This window comes from Mangifera indica, chromosome 13 (assembly GCF_011075055.1).
Source record: "Mangifera indica cultivar Alphonso chromosome 13, CATAS_Mindica_2.1, whole genome shotgun sequence".
In the NCBI taxonomy this organism is placed as follows: Eukaryota; Viridiplantae; Streptophyta; class Magnoliopsida; order Sapindales; family Anacardiaceae; genus Mangifera; species Mangifera indica.
In genome coordinates this window covers 15,413,794-15,439,584 of record NC_058149.1, presented here as the reverse complement: position 1 = coordinate 15,439,584, position 25,791 = coordinate 15,413,794, and the positions used below count along the sequence as shown (strand labels likewise).

Here is a 25,791-nt window from a genome sequence, read left to right as displayed (position 1 = left end):
AGGGCTCGCACTATGATTAATTGATAAGCATAATCTTATTGTATTCATCCATTATTGATGTTCTTGAAATTGTGTCAAAGGATGGGATAAACTCTTAACAAAGATTTCAAGCAAAAAATATATTAAAATTGATGCAATTATTTGACTTTGTGTTTAGTCTTTTTCAGATGAAGGATGTACTCGGCTTTACAAATGAACTTTCTCAAGCACTACAAAGGAAAATCAAGATACTGTAAATGCTATGAATTTGGTTGAAGCGTGTAAGCAAGCTTTGCAAATAAAGAGGGATAGTGGGTGGGAGAATTTACTACACAAAGTTTTTTTTTTTTTATTTGTATCAATTAGGACATTGATGTTCCAAATATGAATGATAAATATTTTATTCAACGGCGATCACAACGCAGGACTCAAGGTATCACAAATGTGCATTATTACCGCATTGAAGTATTTTATAGTGTGTTTGACATGCAACTTCTAGAGTTGAATAATTGTTTCAATGAGGTAAACATGAAATTGCTTATTTGTTTGGCATGTTTATGTCCAAATGAGAATTTTGTTGCTTTTGATAAACAAAAATGATGCGTATTACTGAACTTTATCCAAAAGATTTTTCTAACTTAGAATTCATGGCACTTGATTCTCAACTTGATGTTTATATTTTTGGATGTATGTTCTAATGTCAATTTTTTTGGATTGAATGGGATTGGGGATCTTGTAAGATTGATGGTTGAAACTAAGAAAGATAAAGTGTTTCCATTGGTTTATTTGTTAGTGAAATTAGTTTTGAGCTTACCAGTTGCCACTACTAGTGTAGAGAGAGCATTTTCAACAATGAATCTTGTGAAGAATCATTTGCAAAATAGAATGAGTGATCAATGATTGAATTATAGTTTAGTTATATATATAGAGAAAAATGTATTTGATAATATTGATAATGAAGACATTATATAATACTTTCAAACGATGAAATCACATCGAGGAAAATTATGAATATATTAATTATTATCAAAATTAAAATATTATTGGGTATAAATTATTACTATATTTCATAAAATTTGATAAAATTTGATAAATATAAATAATTATTATGTTTGATTAGGGATAACAAAAGAGTAATAGTATATTATTTTACTTAAATACCTTTAGATATAATTATTTTAGAATTATTTTATGTTATTTGTTATATTAATTAAAAATAATATTATTTTTGTCCTTAAAAAAATTAATAAATAAGGATATAGTTATAATAAAATGAAAATTATATTATTAATCTTTTAATACTTAAATTAGCGGTAATAATCAAATTATTTTTTTATATTATCTTTTATATCATTATTTATAATAAAATATTATCAAAATATTTTATTATTTATAAATTAAATAAAATAATATAAATAATAAATTATTAGAGTGATTTTTAATATTTTCTAACCAAATGCCCGGGAATTGGAAAGCCTTGTGGTTTCTTCATGTCCTCTGAGTGTCCAGCCAGGGAATCCTTTATTGCTTTATGTCTTTGTTGAGATAAGGGAAGGGTTCAAAAACTAAATGACTTTGACTTTCCCAAAATCCTTAAATCAATTCTCAAACGCAAATAAATAATTTTTTCAAAGATTAATATTATATATACAAATTACAATTTGAATATAAATAATAAAATATTATTATATTATTTTAAATTAAAAATAAAATATTATTTAATAAAATATTATTATTTATATACATAATTTTATTATTTTAAAAAAATTTTAGTTTGAGGGTATATATTAAATTTACTTTATATTTTATAATAATTTTTCAAAAAACATTTTTAATAATTTTCTTTCCCATCACAAATTACACGTGACATGCACGCTTGGGACTCAAATTCCAAGCCTATATGAGGATTGTTTACACATTTCCCAAAAATCAAACCAATCAACACTTTTAGCCAGCAAGCATATAATGTGGTGGTCCCATTTTATTATATTTTTTATTCCAATTTTTATCCTAACCGTCCGATCCCATAGACGGTCATAATAACCTCCACGCTTCCTCCCAGCTTACCTTTGATTTAATCAACTCCTCATGGCTCTTATACCTCCACGATTGCATTCTCATCACCGTCAGATACGTTTCCCATCCGACGGTGGATGCAACATTTAACACTGATTTGCTGCAAACTGTAGCATTAATATCCCGCTCTTTCAGACCGCCAAAGGGGTCTTTCTCGCATTTTCCCTTTTTCGATATCGAAGAAGAAATGCAAGATCAAGCAACCAGTTCTATTGCAGCTAGTTCTCTGCCGTCCAGCAGTGAGAGATCTTCAAGTTCTGCTCTTCAGCTCGAACTCAAAGAAGGTCCCTTAAATATTCTTTATTTTTCCGTTTGTTTTATCCAAAATTTCAAGATACATATGTATTTTTTTTTTTCAATCGTTGCGGCTTTAAATTTTGAAACTTTTCAGTTTCTAAATGATGGGAAGAGTTTGTTTTTAGTATTGCTAGCTTATTTTTGCGCTTAATGATCTCAGAAAAAAGTTTGAATCTCTTCTTCCGATTTCTGTCGAATTAATATGAGATTTCACTTTATAAATATGATTTAACATATATTTGCTGCGTTTTTTTTTTTAAATAATTACTATTCTTACTGAAATCAAAGGTTCTCGGGATTTCCCATCTGAGTATGTCTTATATTTCCTCAACTGGGACTTGAAATTTTTCTCTAGAATCATGCTTCCCGAGAGATTATCTGAGATCAGCCAGATTTTCCCTTTCTACGTTCTTTTATGGGAATGCTTGTTTAAATGTCAGATGTTAAATTTATGGTTTCGATGAATTCAGGCATGGAAAGTGATGAAGAGATCCGAAGAGTCCCCGAGATCGGCGGGGAACCTGTTGGAACGTCAGCGTCCGGCCGTGATAGCGGTTCAGTGGCAGGTGCAGGAGTTCAGCCATCAGGAGAAAGTCAGAGGAAGAGAGGTAGAAGTCCAGCTGACAAAGAGAACAAGCGACTAAAGAGGTAAGCTTATGGCTGATTTAACCATTGGAACCAGTGTGGTGTGTCCTATCTTACTGTGGCGTTTTGATGACAATGTGTGATGTGTCAGGTTGTTGAGAAACAGAGTTTCAGCTCAGCAAGCAAGAGAAAGGAAAAAGGCTTACTTGAATGAGTTGGAAACCAGAGTTAAAGACTTGGAGAAGAAAAACTCTGAGCTTGAAGAGAAACTGTCCACGTTGCAGAACGAGAATCAGATGCTCAGACACGTAAGTGCAATGTTATTTTCCGTCGTACTTTACGTAACTTAAAAATAATTGTACTTTTAAAGGGCATTTTTTGACATTATGATCCATGCCTAAACATCCAGTTCCAATCAACTACCCAAATGTCACAGAAAGGAATTTGAAATTTAGAATGAAAGTATTCCATTCTTTGTATTAGGTTTGTATCAGAAACACGGAGGAGGTAAGTAGAATGATTTGATATTACCCAAAAAATGAAAATAAAATGTTATGGTTCTTTATACCGTTTTTGTTATTTGTTGCTTTCATTTCATCAATCAAGTAAACTTAATAATTCAACTGTATATATTGTTGAAGAGTGCTTTGACGATTTTGCGATAAAGAAAATGTAGATGGCACTGTTTAGCATATAGGGTGGAGACATTCTAGTACTATCCATTTGCTGCATGTGCTTCTTTGGCCCAATAGACTCTTCATGGGCTGCCAGACACTGTGGCATGCCTTGGATCAGTTAAGTGCTTTACGTGGAGCTTCAATACATTTTATAACTTATGAGACCTGTTTTGTTGATTGTAACATGCAGATATTGAAGAACACGACGGCAAGCAGGAGAGGCGGAAGTGATACAAATGCCGATGGGTCCTTATGAGTGATTCGTGAATAAGACATATTATGAGGTTAAAAAAAAAGAAGATTTTGATGTTTGATTTTACCTTTTACGTGGAAATAGAAAATTTCTAATCAATGTTGCTTCTCCAAACTCTTCAACCCACTGGGGTAGCACAAATTTTCAGATTGTCAATGTGAAGGAATGACAAATTAAGGAATAATAAGTAGTCGCATGCGTTTGCCGGAATTGTGACCTATCTATCTTATGAAAAGTGAATCATCCTTACCTACTATTTTCTATAGGCTAGAACCCAAAAAGATATCTAGTTAATCTATTATTTAATTGACAAGTCATGCCCACGCCCAATCCTATTCCATCTACCATGTGGGGTTCATTTTGTGTATTAAATTTATTCCCATTACCAGTGTTTGGTGCCAAAATGAAAACTGATATAATTACCTTTCCGAGTTAATGGAATGTATGCTTCAAATTCACTCAACAATGTCCACTGTCGTCACTTAGGTCCATCCTAGATGAATGCAATTTAAAGGTCTGAGTATTAAACAAAAGCAATAATATGTGTATTTATTTTAAATTTATAAATAAATATATATTTATGTGTTATTATGTGATTAAATATTATTTTATGTTTATTTAAAATTATTTACTCGTATAATGAAACACATAAAATGTGTTTTATTCGAGTAAATAAATTTCTTATTTTTCACTCAATTTACTAGCTACTACTTTCAAAAAATGTATTGTTCAATGACATTTTTTTTAAATATAATAAAAGATTATATTAAAGTTTGAATCATAGAATTTGATGGGTTTTATATTATACCGTACAAAACTTTGCTCATATTATTGCCCATCATATTGATAATCTAAATTAATTATTTTTAGCACAATTTAGTTCAACCTCTAAGGAAACCAGGCCATTTGTTAATGGGGCACAAACAATTGAAATTGATAATGACAGTGTTTATATTTCATGACATAAGAATAAGCAATTCAAGCAATATAAAAAGGAGATTACTATTTTTCAAATATTAAAAATTATCCATTTAGATAATATTCATCTAGCGATGACAACGTAAATTTTTTTATAAAGCTTTTTGTAAAGATATTATAATCCTGTAATTTACATAAGTAGTTGAAATTAATCTTTCTTTGGTAGTAACATGATTCTGCAAGTAGGCTGTGGTACCGTAAATTAAATGTTGATACATTAAAAGGCAAAATCGAGTCCACCGACAGCCAGTAAAGTGGCAAAGGGGAGCTACCGGCAATCACCGGTTCATCGTAGCACAGACAGGCTGTTACCTACAAATAATATATTGACAAAATGAATTATAATACACAGCCCTTGAAAGAAACTTCTCAACAGGCATAATAGACGACGTGTTAGATTATCAACGGCTCGATTGAGACATAATCAACTGCACTTAGTAACTACCTTTTTGTTAACCATCCGACCCTGAAAAATATTTTTAGTAAAATGATAATTTTACCTTCAATTTTAACAAAAATTAGATGATAGGTGGGTATTTAAATTTTTAAAAGTTGACGAGTATGAGTTTGAGTTTTCATTATACCTTTAATATGAATAAGTCTTTTGGCTAATTTGTAAAAATTTTCCATTAAGATTAAAGATAAAATCGTTATTTAATAATAATATTTTAAAAAATAAAAGTTTGTATTATTTTACTCTCTTAATTTAGAAAACTAATAATTCCCTTAAAATTAAGTTTTGAAAGTGACAATTTCTTCCCTACCTAGGGTTTCAAATTTCGTCAATGAATTTCCAACGAACAATGGTCGATCTCTTTCCCTCCCAAAGACATATCTTCATTCGACATTTTCTCTCTGAATATCAAATCTAAACAAAAAGTCAAAACTCCTCGTCTCAACCTTCATCGTCCAAATGAAATAAACTTTGTCTAAATGATAACGATGATCTAAAAGAGGAGTCATTCTCGTTTGAACTATTATTGTCGTCTATACGAAACTAACTTTGTCTAGATGACAAAGGTCTAAATAAAGATTATTGACCCTTCATCTGGATTTTATTAAATCCAAATGTCATTGATTATAGGAAAAACATCAAAAAGATATATGTCAACAAGAGGGAGATAGGTCAATTATCGTTCATTAAAAAAAATAAAGAATTATCATTTTTTAAAACTTAATTTTAAGATCAAATGGTTAGGTTTTTTAATAAATAAAATAAAATGATATAAATTTTTATTATTTTAAATATTATTATTAAAAGATAAATTTACTTTTAATAATAACTGAAAAATTTAAACATTTTAGTTTATGAGTGAGTAATTAGATTTTTGGAAGTTGACCCTACTGATTTTGGAATTTTACCGTACCTGATGTGGGAATAAGTCTTTTGGCCAAACGATAGAAAGACGAGCAAAGGTGATAGACCAGCAATGTTCAGCTACATGGGAGTGTAGAGAGAGATGGCGTATTGAATGGGCGAAGAATTCAGAGTTACTCTTTTCTCCTAGTCTCACAAAATTAAGAAATTGCAGGGATCTGTTTTTGCAAATCACTGGAAACTATAACGATTCGTTTGGCCTTTTATTACACAACATGCAAGCCAATGCCGGTATGGTGGCCGGCTCTCACCGCCGAAACGAGTTGGTTCGGATTCGGCACGATTCCGACAGTGGGGTTTGTGTTTTTAGCCTACCCTTTTCTGATTCAACGCTCAAAATTTTAACTTTGCGTTTCATTTTTGTTTCTGTTTTGTGTGCGTAATTCTGATTGTTAGCTTGTGGATCTAATTGGTAACTATCTGAAAGTGACTTTGGAGCTTGAGTTTGAGTCGTTATGTTTGAGTTGAAAACAAGATTGTAGCTGAATATCATTTTAGATTAACTAACTTGTGACTACAGTGTTGTAAGTCATTTTCGTTGGTTGCTTTATGGTGCCTAAGTCTGATTGTTAATTGTATGAAAATGGCTATTAGTTGGAAGAGTTGTGTAGTGCTTGTAGGTTGATCTTGATATCTTAGTTTGACTTCAAGTGTTTAAAACCTTTCTGGAGTGGTCCTTCAAGTTTTGGTGTTTGGATCAGAGCGTTGATTTATGAGACTGAGTTTTCCTGGTGCTAAGTTTTTCCGTCAGTCGTTATTTTAGTGAATTCTTGGGTTTCTATGTTTTTTCGGATTAGGTATTTGTAGTTGTGATCTTGTTGTTCTGTGTCCATTTCTTCAAATTTTGTAAGGTATTTATTAGAATTAGGATTTTGACAACTGGATTTAAGGATATTTCATCCATTTGTTAATTGTCTAATTTTTGGATTTTGTTCAGTTCCTTGCGTGTGCTATTATTATGGTGCATTATGTTTGAGATCTTGATGTTTTGTTCTTCATCCCAGTTGGATTTAAACATCTCTTGTCCTCTTAGATGCCACATGCTGGAAAACGTGAACTCTTGTATTTTCTTTTTTTGGCTCTACATATATTCTCTCTTGGACACACATCTGATATATGTTTGAACGCTGGTTATAACTGTGTGCTATTGCCTATTGGGTTTATGTAACACATGACTTTATATTTACTTAATGCATTTAGGTTTCGACAACTCTGTGGAAGAGCTTGGTTATGGTGTGCTATTGCCTATTGGGTTTATGTATCGTAGGACATTATTTACTTAACATTTTTAGGTGTGGGCCAACAGTGTGGAAGAGTTTAGGGATTGCTACATCTGTTGATTTCATTGTTTAACAAAGTTTTCGTGTAAAGTATTTTTAGCTTAGTCTGCATCTTAGTCTGTAAAGTTTTTTTATCTGCAAAAAAAAGATAGATGTATATGAAGATGCAAGAACTTGTTATTTTGTTCATATTCAATGGTTTTGAAAGGATGCGAAATTAATCTAGCTCTTTACAATAATAAGAGAAATTGAAAAAAAGGAAAGAAAGAAAGTTATGAAATTATTAAGTAAAAAATTTCCCCTGTCTGCATTGTAGTTATTGGCACAAATAATTAGGACTTCGATTAACAGTTGAGTGTGCTTTTTTGTTTTTCATCATTAAAATCTTTTGGTTTTATGAGCCTGCAACTTGTAAATTTGAGGGCAATTAAATCAAAACAATGAATTTTTCCTTTTCCAATTTTGGATTCCTGAGCAGTGCATTGTTGTGTATCTGCAGCCCAAGCCCCTGAAGAATTTAAATGGTCAAACATGCCAGATTTGTGGTGATAACGTTGGACTCACAGCTACTGGTGATATATTTGTTGCCTGCAATGAGTGTGCCTTCCCAGTTTGCAGGCCTTGTTATGAGTATGAGCGTAAAGATGGAACTCAGTCTTGCCCTCAGTGCAAGACTAGATATAGGAGGCACAAAGGTTTGCCTTTTTTAAAAAAAAAAATAACTTTTTTAACTATCCTTTTGCAAAATCTGGTTTCAGTCATATTGTTAAGAACAAAATAAATCAAGCCTGCATAATTTAGGGAGTCCACGAGTTGAGGGAGATGATGAAGAGGATGATATCGATGATCTGGAGAATGAGTTCAATTATGCCCAGGTACATAGCAAAGCAAGACACCAGTGGCAGGGCGAAGACCCAGAACTATCTGCATCTTCTAGACATGAATCTCGACAACCAATTCCCCTTCTGACCAATGGACAGCCGGTAGGCATATCATTGTGTCTATGCTTTTCGCTGATTTGCTACTAAGTTTTTGGAAATGCATATATAAAGTTCCCTTCTTGTATCTAATTGTGGTGCATATGAAGTAATTTGAAGCTTTCTTTGACCTTACTGTCATATCCTCTCTTGGAATTAATCTACCTTTTGTACTAATGATCAGAATAACTTAATAGTCTGTCTAAAATATGGGTTGTTCTATTGTTGAGTACAAGTATCAATGTTTTCTTGTAGTTGTAGGTTGGTTACCATGAAGAGTTCTTAGCTTGATAAGACATGTTCAAATTGTTATAATTTTTTACTGTGTTCCAACTCAATTTCTTTTCCTTTTTCAGGTCTCTAGTGAAATTCCAACACCTGACACTCAATCTGTGCGAACTACATCTGGTCCTCTGGGCCCTGCTGAAAGGAATATTAATTCTTCTCCTTACGTTGATCCAAGACAACCAGGTATTCAAGTAACTTGAGTTTTCTTTATCTGAAAATCCTTACACAAGGCTCTATATCATTGTTGTTGCTTTATGAATTATCATTTGATCATATAATCTATTTTTACAGTTCCGGTGAGAATTGTGGACCCTTCAAAGGACTTGAATTCTTATGGCCTTGGAAATGTTGACTGGAAGGAGAGGGTTGAAGGCTGGAAACTTAAACAGGAGAAAAATATGATGCAGATGAGCAGTAAATTTAGTGAAGGAAAGGGAGACATAGAAGGCACTGGTTCAAATGGAGAAGAACTCCAAATGTAAGTTTCTTTGGACTTCTATTGGGATTTATTTATTTTTTTCCCTCTACTTCTGACCAGCAGGTTGTTTGGGTAAATAGTGGAATGTTTTTGTATCGCTGAACTGTCAACTGAGCTTTGTGCCTCTTTTTACTTTCATTGATATTTATAATTTTTTGATACAGGGCTGATGATGCTCGACAGCCGTTGAGTCGTGTGGTACCAATTCCTTCATCTCACTTGACCCCTTATCGGGTTGTAATCATTCTCCGGCTTATAATTTTGGGCTTTTTCTTACAATATCGGGCAACTCATCCGGTGAAAGATGCTTATCCTTTATGGCTGACATCAGTTATCTGTGAGATTTGGTTTGCCTTGTCCTGGCTTCTAGATCAGTTTCCAAAATGGTATCCAGTCAACCGTGAGACCTATTTAGACAGGCTTGTATTGAGGTCTGTTTAATTTACTTAACTTCTGAGTTTGTTGGATTTGGGACCTGAATATGCAGGGGATTCTACTATATTATTAATCGTAGTTCTGCTTTGCAGATATGATAGGGAAGGGGAACCATCACAATTAGCTCCTGTAGATATTTTCGTTAGTACAGTGGATCCCCTCAAAGAGCCGCCTCTTGTTACAGCAAACACTGTTTTGTCCATACTTGCTGTGGATTATCCTGTTGACAAAGTATCTTGCTATGTTTCGGATGATGGTTCAGCAATGTTGACCTTTGAAGCCCTCTCTGAAACTGCAGAGTTTGCTAGGAAGTGGGTGCCATTCTGTAAGAAGCACAATATTGAGCCTAGGGCCCCTGAATTTTATTTCGCCCAGAAGATTGATTACTTGAAGGACAAAATACAACCTTCTTTTGTGAAAGAACGCCGAGCAATGAAGGTGAGTCTCCATAAGTACGGTCGTAGGTGAGGCTTGCATGTTACATTAGAAATAGAGAACCAACAATGGGGTTGTGGTGTTAAGAACTTTAATTTCCAACCAGGAGTTACTGTTTAAACCTCTTAAGCTTCATACTTGCAATAACATAGCCCATGGTTATGACTACCAAGGTTATTGTTTCCACCTAGTCCCCAGTCTAGAAAAGAAAAATGTAAAAGTAAAGAGAAAGGAAGAAAATACAATATTTATTTTTAAGTGTATTTGAGGTAAGACTAAAGAGATCATAAATGTTTGAGCCTGTATACTGTAGGAAAAAGATATATCAGATCTGTTAAAGTAGGTTTTGTGAGGCATTTGTGTGATGTGTGTATAAAAGCTACAGTTCTGACTGTGATGTGTTGTTCTAATTATTTAACATAAACCTATGTATGGCTATAGTGGTTTGATTTTACATTGCCCTTGTTTGAGTTATAAATAACAGATAATTTTTATTCCTTGCAGAGAGAATATGAGGAGTTTAAGGTGCAGATCAATGCCCTTGTTGCAAAAGCTCAGAAGATGCCGGAAGAAGGTTGGACAATGCAGGATGGCACTCCATGGCCCGGTAATAATCCTAGGGATCATCCTGGAATGATTCAGGTATTATCATCTTTCCAAGTGTCATAAAAAAATCACCTTTAAAATTTCCTTTTTATCTGTTGTGTTCTTATCATTTTATTTTCCATTTTTTCTGGTTCTGGTTCTCTTTGGTGGAGAACAGGTGTTCTTAGGCCACAGTGGAGGGCTTGATACTGATGGAAATGAGCTACCTCGTCTTGTTTATGTTTCTCGTGAGAAGCGTCCTGGCTTCCAACACCACAAGAAAGCTGGAGCTATGAATGCATTGGTTTGTGATCTTCAAACATTTTGTTTTATTTCATCAAGTTATTTATTAATAATGTACTACAAGTTATTTATAAATTCTTCCCATTTCGGTTGCCGCAGTCAGTTCTGTAACTCATGCTGTGTGCAAATTCTTTTGCCTTTCTTATTTACTAACCAGGTAGGTTTTACCTTGTAATGCAGATTCGAGTTTCAGCTGTCTTGACCAATGGTGCATATCTGTTGAATGTTGATTGTGATCACTACTTCAATAACAGCAAAGCTCTTAGAGAGGCAATGTGTTTCATGATGGATCCTGTACTTGGAAAGAAAACTTGCTATGTACAGTTCCCACAGCGTTTTGACGGCATTGATATTCATGATCGATATGCCAATCGCAATATTGTTTTTTTTGATGTAAGTCCCACTTGGATTTCTAGCCAGATTGCTAGTATGAATTAATTTCATTGTAGTAGTTACTGGGCTTAGGCTTGTTAAGCACACCCTTCTTCTTTTATTTGTCAGATCAACTTGAAGGGGCTTGATGGCATCCAGGGTCCAGTCTATGTGGGAACTGGTTGTTGTTTCAATAGACAAGCTCTATATGGATATGATCCAGTTTTAACTGAAGAGGATTTGGAGCCAAACATTATTATCAAGGGATGTTGTGGTTCAAGAAAGAAGGGAAAGGGTTCTAACAAGAAATACATGGACAAGAAGAGGGCAATGAAAAGAACCGAATCTACTGTTCCAATTTTTAATATGGAAGACATTGAAGAGGGTGTTGAAGGTAGGTTCTTAATAAGCTAGCACTGCAAGCCATCAATAACCTTGTTTGAATGACCATTAATTTAATATATCGGAGTATCTTCGGGCCTTTTCTATCTTTTTATTTGACAAAAGTTGCTGGTTAACTCAAGTAGGGTTGAGGGGAAGTCCATACTATTTGACTTTTTTAACTGTATTCCTTGCATTCTTCAGGATATGATGATGAGAGGTCCCTTCTTATGTCCCAGAAGAGCTTAGAGAAGCGTTTTGGTCAGTCACCAGTTTTTATTGCTGCCACCTTCATGGAACAGGGAGGCATACCACCAACCACTAATCCTGCGACTCTTTTGAAAGAAGCAATCCATGTTATAAGTTGTGGATATGAGGACAAGACTGAATGGGGCAAAGAGGTTAGTGTCATGCCAACTGGGGATTTAGTTGGATATTGTCTTAACTATGTTTTATTAACTAATAAATCTCTAAGTGTACTACCAGATTGGATGGATCTATGGTTCTGTTACAGAAGATATCTTAACTGGGTTCAAGATGCATGCTCGTGGTTGGATATCAATTTATTGCATGCCACCCCGTCCAGCTTTTAAGGGGTCTGCTCCTATCAATCTTTCTGATCGATTGAACCAAGTTCTTCGATGGGCCTTGGGGTCAATTGAGATTTTGCTGAGCCGGCATTGCCCCATATGGTATGGCTACAAGGGAAGATTGAAGCTTTTGGAAAGACTGGCTTACATTAATACCATTGTCTACCCCCTGACCTCTATTCCACTGCTTGCTTACTGCATGCTTCCTGCTTTTTGCCTTCTTACTGGAAAATTCATTATTCCGGAGGTAAGTGATTTTTTTGCTTACATTGGCTTACAACTGACTTGTGCTTTCTTTCAATATTGTATCTGAATATTACCTGTCCAATTAATTTGTGACACAACCATTTTTTGTAGATAAGCAACTTTGCTAGCATGTGGTTTATTTTACTTTTTGTCTCCATTTTTGCTACTGGAATACTGGAGCTACGGTGGAGTGGGGTTGGTATTGAGGACTGGTGGAGGAACGAACAGTTCTGGGTCATTGGTGGTACATCAGCGCACCTGTTTGCTGTTTTCCAGGGTCTTTTAAAAGTGCTTGCAGGTATTGATACTAGCTTCACTGTTACCTCAAAGGCATCTGACGATGATGGAGACTTTGCAGAGCTTTATGTTTTCAAATGGACATCTCTTCTCATCCCCCCAACTACTGTCCTTATTGTGAACCTGGTGGGTATTGTTGCTGGTGTATCATATGCCATAAACAGTGGGTACCAATCATGGGGTCCCCTATTTGGCAAGCTGTTCTTTGCCATATGGGTCATTGCCCATCTCTATCCTTTCTTGAAGGGTTTGTTGGGTCGCCAAAACCGTACACCTACCATCGTCATTGTCTGGTCTATACTTCTTGCCTCCATTTTCAGCTTGCTCTGGGTGAGAATTGATCCCTTCACCTCAAATTCCACCAAATCTGCTGCAAATGGTCAATGTGGCATCAATTGCTGAGACATACCAGTACCAAATGTCATCTCTCCATGAAGTTTTTCATCCTGTGTTTATACAATAAGATATGAAGTTATTGAAGTTGTTTGTGGATGATATGATCTAAATCATACAGTTTTTCTGTCTAGAAAGGAGTTTGATGGATCTTATTAATTTTGTCTGGTGCTGAAGGACAAGACATTACAAGATCCCTTCTTTGTATCGAATAATTTATTTCTTGCTTTTTCACTTCTATAGAGGTGTACGTTGTTGGTCCTTACTCTATTCTTAGTTGTACTGGACCGTAAGTTACGCAGTTTTAATTAGGCCAAAAGACTTATTCCCACTCTCGTGTAATTTCAAATTTATATTTATTAATTTTTAAAAATTTTTGTTAAAATTTTCAGTTAAAATTAAAGATAAAATTGTTATTTTAATTATAATATTAAAAAATTAAAGTTTTATTTTTTTTTTCTTACCTTAGTTTTAGAAAATAATAATTTTTTCTTTAATCTTATATATTCCAGTTGTAAAAAATGATATTTTTCTCTCAAATTTAGGGTTTAATACTTTTTTTAAGATTTGCTTACAGTCGTCCCTTAAAGCTTTTTGAAACTTTTATTTCATCTCTAAAATTCCATCCCTTTGTTGACCTTTTTTCGGCGCCCTCCTCTCCCTGTCTATCACCACCTCTCTTCCTGGATCAAGCTATAATTAGCCTAGTATCCTTCTCCAATGAGATGGAGACGTGATTCTTCTCCGTCAAGCATGATTTCTCTATAGCCACCTTTTTATGATTTTTCTGTTGAACGTAATTTTTTGATGTTGCTGATGGACAGTGGAAGGAAGGGACGACTCAATGTCTCTCGAAGTGGAGATCTTTTTGTCTGGATTCATCAAATTTAGAAAAAAATTATCTGGATAACTAGTTTCTAAGTTAAAAGATGACGGGGTTCTTACCAAAGAAGTGAAGAGATAATGATATCGATCATTTAGGATAGAAAAAAGAGGTCATCGGTGGGCGAAGAGTAAAGAAAAAAACTTAGATTTAAGGGTGAAAATATAAATTTTTAAAATTGAAAAACTTTTTTTAAAAGTAAGTTTATTAATTTTTAAAATTAAAAAAAATATAATAAATTTATATATTTTTAATAATATTATTAAAATAACGATTTTGATGTTTAACTCTAATTAAAAATTTAACATATTTTAGGTTTTTTTAAATTAACTGTATAAGTTTGGGTTTTGGGAATTAGTGTTTTGGCCTTTTATTTATTTATAAAGTTAAAGAGCATGTAGAAGCAATGTACTCTTCCGTTTGAGAAACAGAACGAAAGAAATTGTTATTCTTTTCAATTAATTGTTCGTCCATTGCATCGATGTTCGAAAAATGCCTGAATTTCTCAAGACAAGGTGGTTTTTTGTTTATTTAGATTATAAAAAATATATAAATAATCTGCAATCAGCTACGCTTTATCGGATCAGGTTTAAATCACCCAAGGCCCAGCTTGGTTTGGAACCTCATAAAGAGACATGATTAGAAGTTAGAACACACAGAACGACGCCGATTTGGTGTAAACATATGAGAGCAATGTCTAAGCCCCGGCTATAAAGACAAAGGGGGTCAAGGAAGGGTTTTGTGCTGTTATTTCAAAATCAACATTTTCTGAGGCTAGAGAGAGTGTTCTGAACTTGGGAACTAGGGTTTTTCTCTCTCTCAAATGGAGGTAATTACAGAGCAAGTTAACAACTTGAACATCACTGATACATCTGCAGCCAACAAGAAGAACCGAATCCAAGTCTCTAATACCAAGAAACCCCTGTTCTTTTATGTGAATCTCGCTAAGGTATTCTTTTTCTCCCCTCGCACACAACTTCTTTTTGCTTTATGTATCGTTGCCCGAAACGGTCAACAAAAGTAGCTAAAATGTGTACAAACTATCTCTCTTAGTGTTTTTTTTTTTTGGTTTTCTCTATTCGGGGTTGTAGATTGTTAGTAAAATCTGTTAGGGATTAGGGTTTTTAATTTTTATGTGCTGATATGTTTTTTTTTCTTGCATTTTCATTTACATGAACCCATGTTCGGTTGCTGAAAATTTAAGGGAAATATAACAACAGTGACAACAGTTTCGATTTTACTATACTTGTACGGCTGAAAATTAGGTTTGCATTCGAGGGAAAGAAAAATAAAAAAGGGAAGAAATAGATGATAGCAAAAAAGGGCTATCTTGGAGTTAAGTTATGATACACATTATGATTAAGGTAATTTTTTGCGGATGAGTGCTGCCAGGTCCTATTCAATGAAAGAAATTTAAAAATCTTTATTTGTTGAGTCAATACTCTCTCTCTCCCTCTCATTTGCTAAAGTCACCATCTAATATACTGATTGATTGCTGGTAATATAAAAAATGTGGATTAGAAAATTTCGGATTCGCGGTTTTGCAGTTTTTGTCCTTCTGTGAAGGAAAATATCAACTAAACAGATTGAGATGAATACCTTTCTCAATAAGGCCATTTAGAGTTAGTGTTCTCCTTTCTATTATGGAGCTTCGCATTGATGAACTTGCACACATACATGCAAGAATATCCATGGTTGTATTCACTTTAATTTTTCTGTATTTATTTAGAGTTGAGGCCCCTGTGGTGGTGGTGGTGGTCTAGGATTCAGTGGGTTATGCTTGGTAAATGACACGTGTATCCTGTTTGGTGTTTGATCATTTGATGGCTAATGATTATCTTTGCAGAGGTACATGCAGCAGCACTCTGAGGTGGAACTTTCTGCTCTTGGAATGGGTAAAGCTTTTACTCTCTAAAGCCTGTCCTTAGTTTTACAAGTATAGTATGGAATCATATTTTGGTACTCCATTTTGAAAAATTTCCTCTCTTTGTGGTTTTACTTTCTTGACATTTTAAATCAAGTGATTCATGTCTCTTTTGATTAATTTCAACGAAGTTGGCTAAAGCGTTTTTTTGAAAGATATACTTGAGTGGTTATGCTTGTCTCATGCATTTTAAGTGTTTGGTGTTGATTTGCTATATCTTCATTGTGACCAGAGTGATTGTAATGTTTGTTACTTGTTTGGCCAGTTATATAGATTTTTGTGTTATCAAGTATGGTTTTAATCCCATGTCTTCTCATCTATTGAACTGCTTGTCTGATACCGTGTATATTTGGCATCTGTGTTGTTAAATGGTCTTCCTCACATATTTACATTTATGTTACATCTGCAGCTATCGCCACAGTTGTTACAATTGCTGAGATCTTGAAGAATAATGGACTGGCTGTTGAGAAAAGTGAGATTTTTAGACTTATTTTTTATTTTTATTTTTTTGCTTTCAAGTACATAATGTGCACTCACAATTGTGGCATGTGATTCATATAGAGATCATGACTTCTACTGTTGACATGAGGGAGGAAACCGGAGGACGACCTGTCCAAAAAGCGAAGGTAAATTGCAATATTGTACAAGGCAGTAAATTTCATATTGTAGTTAAAACACAAGCATATTTGCATTAGGTTTCATTGTCAATGTCTTTATGGGTGGTTTGTGTTTTCATTTATTCTCTTTAGCTGCATTTACAGAATATAGATTTTATCCAAAAATGAATACAAAAAGAAAATTGAAAGAATGTGTGTATATATATACATATATTTAAAAGAGTTGCAAATAAAAAGAAACATAGAATATGATTTCTTCTACTCCTAAAAACGAATGAACATTGTGTATCTATTAAATGGAGAAAGTTATCTGGTTAGATTTGTTACATTTTCGCTGTTGTGAAACATTGAGTGTTGTGTCCTAATACCTTGGAAGAGTATGTTATTATGGATGTCAAGTTCTTACATGCCTTGTTTGTTTGTTGGTCAGATTGATTGTTGAGTCTCTCAGTCTTGATGTATCACATGCAATGAAGGTGTATGTCGCCGTTAATATTATCCATTGAAATTTTACTGTTAGGCCTGTGAAGTGTAATCAAACAGGCTTTTGACTTTTTCTTTAACCTGTCAAAAGCACATGTAACTGTTCTCATCTCATAAGGGGCAGTCTATTTAACGATGAGAATGTTTAGTGGGTGTTCTCAGGGCCAGATTTCCCTATTCTCTATATAACTTAGAGAGCTGATAAAAAAATCTTTTGGTAGATTGAAATACTACTGGGGAAGTCAGAAAAGTTTGATGAGTTGATGGCTGCTGCTGCAGAGGAGGCCTTGGAAAATGAGGAGCAGACCTGAGCTCACGAGATGCTACCTGGAATGTAGTTTGTTCTCTAGCTTGTTAATCATGGACATCTGTAACGGTTCTTCCTAGATGAACTTTCTTAAGTTTTGTTTTACTAGTAGTAACATAATTGTTGTAGGAAGTTTTGTAAAATTCAATGCCTTCGGTTGCTCAATTCAATTTTGTTTTGAAGTTTATGTAACCTTCACTCTCTTTCACTATGTGATATGTTGGTGTTGGCTTGTTTATGGTTATGCATGATACTTTAGCATCACTCTTCATGGGCTGGCAGAAGGGTGGTAAGAAAAATGAATCCTCGGGTTAATATCGACTGCCTTTGAATTTCTTCAGAGTAGATATCATCTGTAACAGATTGTAACCTGGGAAAACGATTTGTACTGCCACTTCAAATTAATTTGAAAACAGTGTGATTTCTCTAATTCAAAAGGACCTGAAAATTTTTACCAAAGCGAACTAACAGATGTCATCTCATAGGTAAAATCTTGTATTGTCAATTCATGATTATTTGTCAATGACGGTGACGAACTATCTCTTACAGCATATGGAAAAATGGTCTCGATTTCAAAATATAATCAAAATCTCATTCTCTCTTAATTGGCTTACAGTCTCAACCAATAAAAAGCGAAAAAAAAAAAAAAGACATCTTTCTAAGAAAAAGAAAAAGAAATTCTCGCCTGAAAATTGCCTCCTTGAACGAGTCATTAGAAAAAAAAATTGTCAGTATCAAAGATGAGAGCAAAATTATTCAACCCAGCATATATAAATAAGTATCCCAGCCTTCTTATTTTCAAAAGAGATTTATGCTTCCTCGTCTTTCTCAACCAGTATTCTTTTGCATGCTTCATAGCACATAAAAGAAATCCCAGCAGCAGGCACCAACTTCAAGCAGCTGGGTCCTAAACCTTTATACAAACCAGTGATCCCTTCTTTCTCGAGAATGCTAGCGAGTGCATGAATAACATTCTTGTATACCTGTCCACTGACTGCTCCAACCTGCATGTGCTTGCGAGCCACTTCAAGAGGAAAAGTTGCACTACTTGATATAGCACCTGCTAGTGATCCAATTAAAAGGGTCTCAATGTTGCCAATTTTTTCTTGCTTGATTACTTTCTTATAAGCTTTCCTTAATGAATCATAAGCGAAGTAATTGGTGGCAGCATATGGAATTACTCCAATTAGGCTGGGAGCAAGACCTCTGTAGAGTTCTGCAGGGCCTTCTTCTTGCAGTATTTTTACGAATGCATCAACGATACCATCATATGCATCTCTCTGCAAATTTACAAAACCTCCTACATATAAATGTCATTTGCAAGATTAAGTCTAGATTTCTAATTATGTTTTGAGTACCTGTATGGTTAAACGAGTCTTGACCAACTCAAGAGGATATGTGCATAAAGTTGAGCTAACTCCAGCACAGGCCCCAGCAATTAATGATGCAGGAATGGGAATTTTTGACTGTTCCCCAGGTTTGGCTGACAATTTCTTGTTGACCGTATCGAAAGCAAAAAGCTGTAGAGAGTAAAACATAGGCTTAGATGCAAGTCATGTGCAATAAATTTCTGCTACTAAATGGGTACAAAGTTTAAAAACTGTAGAAAATGGAATTTCTGAACTCCTTAAAATGACACCTTATATCCACATGTGGCGCACAGCAACAGAGAATATTTCATTGAACTTCAAATGCAGGCAGATCAGATATAGCATTGAAGAATTCATTTGAGAACTAGACTCTTCTATTTTCAAAGCCAATAATAAGGAAACCACCTTCCATTATTCTCTCCCCCATTTTTAATACTAGCTTAAAAATTTATTCAGGGATTAAAAGTGTTACTACTAGCTGAAAAAATTTATTACTGGGTGCAAAATGCAAGTCTTAAAGTTGTATTTACATGGTGAGTAATACTAAATGTACCAATAAAATGTATTTACATGGTGAGTAATACTAAATGTACCAATAAAATGAGTACAAATGTTGATATGTCATCATATGATATGGTGATTTAATTATTTATTTTATTTCTAATTCAAAATGACCCACTTAGATGATGACACATCAACTGAGAGTACCTGTTAGTATCCATTTTGTTAGTTCATTATGTATTATTGTTACATGGCTGTAGAGAGCAGATAAGCATAGTGCTAGTCTAAAACTGATTATCGTGAATATACTTAGTTTCTTATCCCACAACAAAAGAACAAGACAAAGGTCAATGCAACTCTAATAAGTCCAATAACATAATCATGAAGACCCCTTGATAATATTTAAAAACAATACTAGATATAAATTCAGTTCACCTTCATTTATATTGCCTAGAGGAATCCCTTCCAAATTGTAAGTTTACGAAGCACATAGCATTCACATACATTAGGAAGAAGTTGAACATTTACTCTCATATTATTAAGATACCCAACTTGTGAATCCGAAATTAGATTCAAAGGAGTAGATGGACCTAGTTCTTAATCTATGCATGGATAACCATTTAAAAATATTTCCTTTGAAGTCAAACTCAAGGATAACTTTGCTATAATGTATTATATTTTTCTTCAAGAAATTCTCAAGTTTTGGCTTCAAATGAAAATTTTCCAATTATTGCTTTGCTACACACTACTTCTTTAACAACATGGACTCCAGGCTCCACCAATGAAAACAATGTTTTATAAAATGTTTATTACAAAATTTTTTAAATGACAACTTTTTTTTTTTTTAAATAAGCTTTGAAGTTCAACATGCACAGAAATAACAGCTTAAAGAGAACACTTACTTAACTACCATTTCAAACCTCTGAATTAGCAAACTTTTACTCTCAAATACAGTGCAAATAATTTACTCTTTCAGTTGAACTTAGACAGTTATTCTCAAAGCAAGTTTAAAAAGAGCCGCCCATGCTAAACTTTATAGAACAAAAAAATAAATATAAGTCATAAGCATTACGTATCAACCACACCAGAAAGAGAAAAAAAGAAATTCAATTACTGAAGCCAACAATCCAATGTTCACACTCTCAGTTAGGTGAACAAACAAGAAAAAAGAATGATATCATTGAAACGTATTAATAAAATGGGTTGCAAAACTCAAATAACTCATTTAAGATCCTCACTCTCAACCATAGTATTGTTAAACATGAACAAGAAAAGACTGAGACTTGAAAATTCCATAGGAAAGAATAACCCACTCATATCAAAACAACTTCTAAACAAATCAAGATTCTAAGCAATCATACATACGTTTTTATCTATATGGCTATCAATATCTATTAATTAAAAAGAAAATCAGTAGAAGTCATTACCTCAATAGCCTTGCTAGGCGCAACACGGATGATATTAACCAAATTACCCCTAAACAAGCCCTTCCACCCATCAGTCTTCATTATATTATGGAACACCTCACCAGTTGTATGTCCACTGCTCCCCACCATCAAATGCGTCCTTATAGTCTCCAGTGGAGCCACAGCTGTCCTTGACACAGCCCCAGCTATTGCTCCACTAAACAACCGCCTCAATGAAGGATTTGCAATCTTAATTTTCAATTTAAGTCCACCCTTCTTCTTCTTCATAGTCGTTTCACCTTCCGGCACCTCAATAATGCAAGCTCCACCCTTTGAAGTAACGTACTTTACATACAAATCAGTCAACGGAGATTTGATGCCGCCATTGTTACTGTCATGAGGATTTGGCGAGTTTGGAGAAACACCGAAATTTACTCCCATTTGGCCCACGCTTGCAAATAAGCCACCCAGTTGATACTGACAATGAAAGTTATCGTCTTTGAGATTCCATTGAGATGCCAAATCACAGATTGCACTTCTATCATCAAACAGTTGAATTCCTCCTCTCTTACCCATAACAAGAAAATTTAACGAAACAAGAAAAACCACGTCTGATATAAGCTTTTATTTAGAATTCAGCAAATACCCAGATGACGTTTTTCAAAGGTTCAACCTGATAGACAGTAGTTTTGCTGAAAATATTTGATTTTGCACAAACGGACGGATAGAAAATTTTTTTTTTTCTCGAAATGGGTAAGAGAAAAATAAGCTCTCCTTGAATATGCGTTGAACAAGTGTTTTGTTTGAAGACACCGAAAGCACAGGCGGTGAAAACGAAGGAAGGTGAAAATGGAGAGAAAGGTAATAATGAAAAAGAAAGAACAAGGGTTAGTTGAAACGCTCACTTTCTCTCAAAGAATACAGTTTAGTTTGCCTAAAAAATGACAGGCGGCTGTCTTCGCCGGCCACTGGGGAGGCTGGGACGAGTTAGGTTTTGCGATGGAAGTGAATGTGAAGACTGTTGGGATTTTGATTTTATTTTTTGAGATTTTAAATTAGTTTGGTAATGCTTTTAAGGCATTATTCTTGGACCAACCAAAATATATACATATATGTTAGCATTATAAATAAATTAACAAATATAAAAGGCCCAACGACTGTTCGCACCCAATGTATCCTTAAATCTCAGTTTCCACCCCTTAATTTTGAAGCTATTTATCCACATTTGAGTAGTTAAAATTAACGAAACTCTAACTCCTTAAAATTTTATTTTTTTCTCCTCTAAACTCTAAAAACTAATAATTTCTCTCAAAAGTCAAATTTTAAAAAATAGAATTTCTCCCCCTAGGGTTTAGTTTTCAAATTATAACACTATCTTCTACGCTTCTTTGGCGGTCGCTCCCTCACCATCTTCCATTTTGGTTGACAGTCTTAAACCCATTAAGAGACAATGTTTCATTGGTGATGACAAAGCTGAGAGTTATTTCTGGTGTCAATCGTCGTCGTCCAAGCCTTCAAAAGAGAGAAACTTGGTCATCAGAGAGAAACGAGGTATCGGGAAACATTCATCACAAGTGATGACATCAGATTTGACATCAAAAATCTGGAAATTAATCCTAAGAAAGAAATGTCAGTTTTTTAAAACTTGAATTAAGAAAAAACTTTTAATTTTTAAGATTTAGAGGGGAAAAGAAGATTAAATTTTAGTTTGTTTTTAATATTACAGATAAAATAACGATTTTACCTCTAAACCACTAATTTTAACTATTTATATGTGAGTATTTAGGATTTTTAAAGTTAAGGAATGATAACTTGAGATAAGATGATATTTTGGGTGGGAATAAACCCTTTGGCCAATATAAAATGATAAAATGGGAGAAAATAATTAGAACATTTATTGATTTCTTTCAAAGTTTAAAGGATATATTCAAATAATCTTTTCCAACCCACTTACCTATTTTATATTATATTCTCTCCTAAAGTGAAGATGTAAATAAAAATGAAAAATATTAGCCAAAATATTTAATTAAATCAATTAACCATTCTGTGGTTGGCTATCTCATCATCTAGTTTTAGAATTTAGGCTCCCACACAAGCCACGAAGTGTGTTGTGCACTGCCGAGCTCAAGCTCCAGTTATAAGGGTTCTTGATTTGGTAGAATCCTAAGTAACTTGTCTATATAAACAAAAGGGAAATTTTAAAAAATGGCCAAAATGCCCTCCCACTAAGCAAAAATGCCCAAAATCACTATTTCCAAGCCAAAATGCCCAAAATCACTGTTCCAACAAAAAATGCCTATGACTTTTTTTGAATACCAAAATTACCCTTCCCCTCATATTTATATAACTCTCCCACTCACTATGGGGGTTAAATGTAATTTTAGATAAATATGAGGGGTTTTTAGATATTTTACATTATAAAGGCATTTTGATATTTATTTATGGCCAAACGACTATTTCCCACCCAAGGTTTGATGTTTTCTCAAAAGTTTTTCGTCTTCCCCGATGAAGTTTTTCGTCTCCCAAGGTCAAGCCGACGCCGATCGATCCTCCAAATGGGAGGAAAACATTCGCCGGAAGGAGAGGTTGCTTCGGGAGGGAGAGGCCGTCGGCAATGGAGCCGGAACAGTCGCCGGAGATTTCAAAACCAAACCCTAGGGTGAAACTGCCATTTTTTAAAACTTAAGCTGGGGGAAAATTTTAGTTTTTAAAGTTTAGGGGGGCAAAATTAGATTCTATTTTAGTTTATTTTTAATATTATAGCAAAAATGACGATTTTACCCCTACCACAGTTAGGGTTTGGTTAAATCTAACCGGCCATGGGTGGGTGTTTGGTGTTTCCATAGTTAAAGGGGGGACTTTTGAGAAAACAACAAACCTTGGGTGGGAAATAGTCGTTTGGCTTTTATTTATTTATTTTAAACTTTTTCTAAAATATCAAAATTACCATTCCCTTCATTTATATAACTCTCCTCACTCACTATGGGGTTTAAATGTAATTTAAGATAAATATGGGGGGTTTTTAGATATTTTACATTATAAAGACATTTTCATATTTATTTATTTATTTCATTACTTTTTCTAAAATATCAAAATTACCCTTCCCCTCATCTATATAAACCCTCCTCACTCATTTTATTTACACACACTTCTCATATCACTCAAACACTCACTCTCACTTTCATTTTTTTTTCAACATCAATTAGTAGGGATTCGTTCGGACGAAAGAAGTTCGTATTTCTAAATTCGACTCGAAAAAATACTATTCATCGAAAAAAGATATTTATACCAATCTTAGCCTAAAACTTAATTTTATTTGTTAAGTCTAGTTTTTATGTCATAATATGGGGGTTAAAATAATGTTTGACAAGTATGAGAGGTTAAATGAAATTTAGGATAAATATGAGGAGTTTTTGGATATTTTACATTATAAAGGCATTTTCATATTTATTTATTTATTTCATTACTTTTTCTAAAATGTCAAAATTACACTTCCCCTCATCTATATAAATTCTCCTCACTCATTTTATTTACACACACTTCTCATATCACTCAAACACTCACTCTTACTCTCATTTTTTTTCAATATCAATTAGTAGGGATTCGTTCGGACGAAAGAAGTTCGTATTTCTAAATTCGATTCGAAAAAATATTATTCATCAAAAAAAGGTATTTATGTCAATCTTAACCTAAAACTTAATTTTATTTGTTAAGTCTAGTTTTTATGTCATAATATAGGGGTTACATGAATGTTTGACAAGTATGGGGGGTTAAATATAATTTAGGATAAATATGGGGATTTTTTGGATATTTTACATTATAAAGACATTTTCATATTTATTTATTTATTTCATTACTTTTTCTAAAATGTCAAAATTACTCTTCCCCTCATCTATATAAACTCTCCTCACTCATTTTATTTACACACACTTCTCATATCACTCAAACACTCACTCTCACTTTCATTTTTTTTTCAACATCAATTAGTAGGGATTCGTTCGGACGAAAGAAGTTTGTATTTTTGAATTCGACTCGAAAAAATACTATTCATCAAAAAAAGGTATTTATGCCAATCTTAGCCTAAAACTTAATTTTATATGTTAAGTCTAGTTTTTATGTCATAATATGGGGGTTAAATGCAATATTTGATAAGTATGGGGGGTTAAATGTAATTTAGGATAAATACGGGGGGTTTTTAGATATTTGACATTGTTATGGGGGTTTTAGATCTTTTACAATATACACAGGATTTATATAATATGTTAAAAATAGATAGGTATTGATTTGATACAAGACAACATACAAGAGTGTTAAATAAATAAAGAGATAATTGAGGGGTCAAATGAAATGTTATTAAAATTAGGGCGCATTTTCATATTAAACATTGTAGGTGCATTATAATTGAAATTATAGGTTTTTTCGAGTTTCACTGCTTTAGGATATATCAATGCACATTTTCTAGATTTATGAAGAATTTTTCGATTGTTGTCATACTAGGGTATTTCAACTTTTAGATTCTGAATTTCAGTTTTGTTATTTCGAATTTCATCGCTTTAGGATATATCGATTCGTATTTTTCAGATTTTTGAAGAATTTTTTGATTGTTGTCATTCTATGGTATTTCAACTTTTAGGATTCAAATTTCAGTTCTGTTTTTTTGAATTTCACCGTTTTAGGATATATCCACTAGTATTTTTCAGATTTCTGAAGAAATTTTTTATTATTGACATTTTAAAGTATTTCAAGTATAGAATTTGAATATCTATTTCAAAGTATAGATATTATAAAAACGTTTTAAATGGAACGTTACAAACAGATAGATGCATTTTGATATAACATAACATACGAAAGTGTCATATAAATTGTTATATAAATTGTTAAATAATTATAGGGGGATAAATAAAATATTAGAAAAATATGATGAGTTTTTTTTAATTATTAATAATTGTACGACTGATTTACATAGTTATTATTGTTTTTTTTTAATTATAAATGAATAATTATCTTCAAAAACCTG

At 33.5% G+C, this 25,791-nt stretch overlaps 4 protein-coding genes across 6 annotated transcripts; 3 read left to right on the top strand and 1 right to left on the bottom strand.

Annotated features, from left to right (window-relative positions):
- Nucleotides 1–1,959: 1,959 nt before the first annotated feature.
- Nucleotides 1,960–4,077, top strand: LOC123194513 (transcription factor HY5-like). Of its 3 annotated transcripts, none has more exons than XM_044607739.1 (5): nt 1,960–2,339; nt 2,823–3,000; nt 3,089–3,245; nt 3,347–3,420; nt 3,805–4,077. In XM_044607739.1, the coding sequence occupies exons 1-4, from the start codon at nt 2,243–2,245 to the stop codon at nt 3,383–3,385; spliced, it is 471 nt and encodes a 156-aa protein (XP_044463674.1). In that variant the 5' UTR covers nt 1,960–2,242; the 3' UTR covers nt 3,386–3,420; nt 3,805–4,077. The 3 variants fall into 3 exon arrangements, 2 of the variants coding, with proteins under 2 accessions (XP_044463674.1, XP_044463673.1); XR_006497284.1 differs by having other exon boundaries at nt 3,347–3,444; XM_044607738.1 differs by lacking the exon at nt 3,347–3,420 and having other exon boundaries at nt 1,961–2,339.
- Nucleotides 4,078–6,227: 2,150 nt separating this feature from the next.
- LOC123194512 (cellulose synthase A catalytic subunit 1 [UDP-forming]-like) lies at nt 6,228–13,548 on the top strand. Its single transcript, XM_044607737.1, has 14 exons — nt 6,228–6,519; nt 8,003–8,198; nt 8,305–8,486; nt 8,837–8,951; nt 9,060–9,246; nt 9,411–9,677; nt 9,774–10,119; nt 10,621–10,758; nt 10,880–11,005; nt 11,185–11,397; nt 11,506–11,770; nt 11,962–12,158; nt 12,244–12,594; nt 12,705–13,548. Exons 1-14 carry the CDS (start codon nt 6,439–6,441, stop codon nt 13,290–13,292), a joined length of 3,252 nt encoding a protein of 1,083 aa, XP_044463672.1. The 5' UTR covers nt 6,228–6,438; the 3' UTR covers nt 13,293–13,548.
- Nucleotides 13,549–14,889: 1,341 nt separating this feature from the next.
- On the top strand, nt 14,890–17,741 carry LOC123195015 (uncharacterized protein At2g34160-like). Its single transcript, XM_044608568.1, has 5 exons — nt 14,890–15,115; nt 16,013–16,061; nt 16,500–16,562; nt 16,652–16,716; nt 17,412–17,741. The coding sequence occupies exons 1-5, from the start codon at nt 14,990–14,992 to the stop codon at nt 17,499–17,501; spliced, it is 393 nt and encodes a 130-aa protein (XP_044464503.1). The 5' UTR covers nt 14,890–14,989; the 3' UTR covers nt 17,502–17,741.
- Nucleotides 17,742–18,268: 527 nt separating this feature from the next.
- On the bottom strand, nt 18,269–21,828 carry LOC123195014 (adenine nucleotide transporter BT1, chloroplastic/mitochondrial-like). Its single transcript, XM_044608567.1, has 3 exons — nt 20,796–21,828; nt 18,856–19,017; nt 18,269–18,777 (listed from the first exon to the last, which is right to left on the bottom strand). Exons 1-3 carry the CDS (start codon nt 21,348–21,350, stop codon nt 18,307–18,309), a joined length of 1,188 nt encoding a protein of 395 aa, XP_044464502.1. The 5' UTR covers nt 21,351–21,828; the 3' UTR covers nt 18,269–18,306.
- Nucleotides 21,829–25,791: the final 3,963 nt, after the last annotated feature.

Excerpts from the sequence above, each read along its gene's own strand:
- LOC123194512 (XM_044607737.1), top strand. The coding sequence starts at position 6,439 with ATGCAAGCCAATGCCGGTATGGTGGCCGGCTCTCACCGCCGAAACGAG. Across the intron at positions 9,678-9,773 it reads TTAGACAGGCTTGTATTGAG|ATATGATAGGGAAGGGGAAC; the intron begins GTCTGTTTAATT and ends TCTGCTTTGCAG. Across the intron at positions 11,771-11,961 it reads CATTGAAGAGGGTGTTGAAG|GATATGATGATGAGAGGTCC; the intron begins GTAGGTTCTTAA and ends TGCATTCTTCAG.
- LOC123194513 (XM_044607738.1), top strand. The coding sequence starts at position 2,243 with ATGCAAGATCAAGCAACCAGTTCTATTGCAGCTAGTTCTCTGCCGTCC. Across the intron at positions 2,340-2,822 it reads TCAGCTCGAACTCAAAGAAG|GCATGGAAAGTGATGAAGAG; the intron begins GTCCCTTAAATA and ends CGATGAATTCAG. Across the intron at positions 3,246-3,804 it reads AGAATCAGATGCTCAGACAC|ATATTGAAGAACACGACGGC; the intron begins GTAAGTGCAATG and ends TGTAACATGCAG.
- LOC123195015 (XM_044608568.1), top strand. The coding sequence starts at position 14,990 with ATGGAGGTAATTACAGAGCAAGTTAACAACTTGAACATCACTGATACA. Across the intron at positions 15,116-16,012 it reads TTTATGTGAATCTCGCTAAG|AGGTACATGCAGCAGCACTC; the intron begins GTATTCTTTTTC and ends TTATCTTTGCAG. Across the intron at positions 16,717-17,411 it reads GACCTGTCCAAAAAGCGAAG|ATTGAAATACTACTGGGGAA; the intron begins GTAAATTGCAAT and ends ATCTTTTGGTAG.
- LOC123195014 (XM_044608567.1), bottom strand. The coding sequence starts at position 21,350 with ATGGGTAAGAGAGGAGGAATTCAACTGTTTGATGATAGAAGTGCAATC. Across the intron at positions 19,018-20,795 it reads CGCCTAGCAAGGCTATTGAG|CTTTTTGCTTTCGATACGGT; the intron begins GTAATGACTTCT and ends TACTCTCTACAG. Across the intron at positions 18,778-18,855 it reads AGACTCGTTTAACCATACAG|AGAGATGCATATGATGGTAT; the intron begins GTACTCAAAACA and ends GTAAATTTGCAG.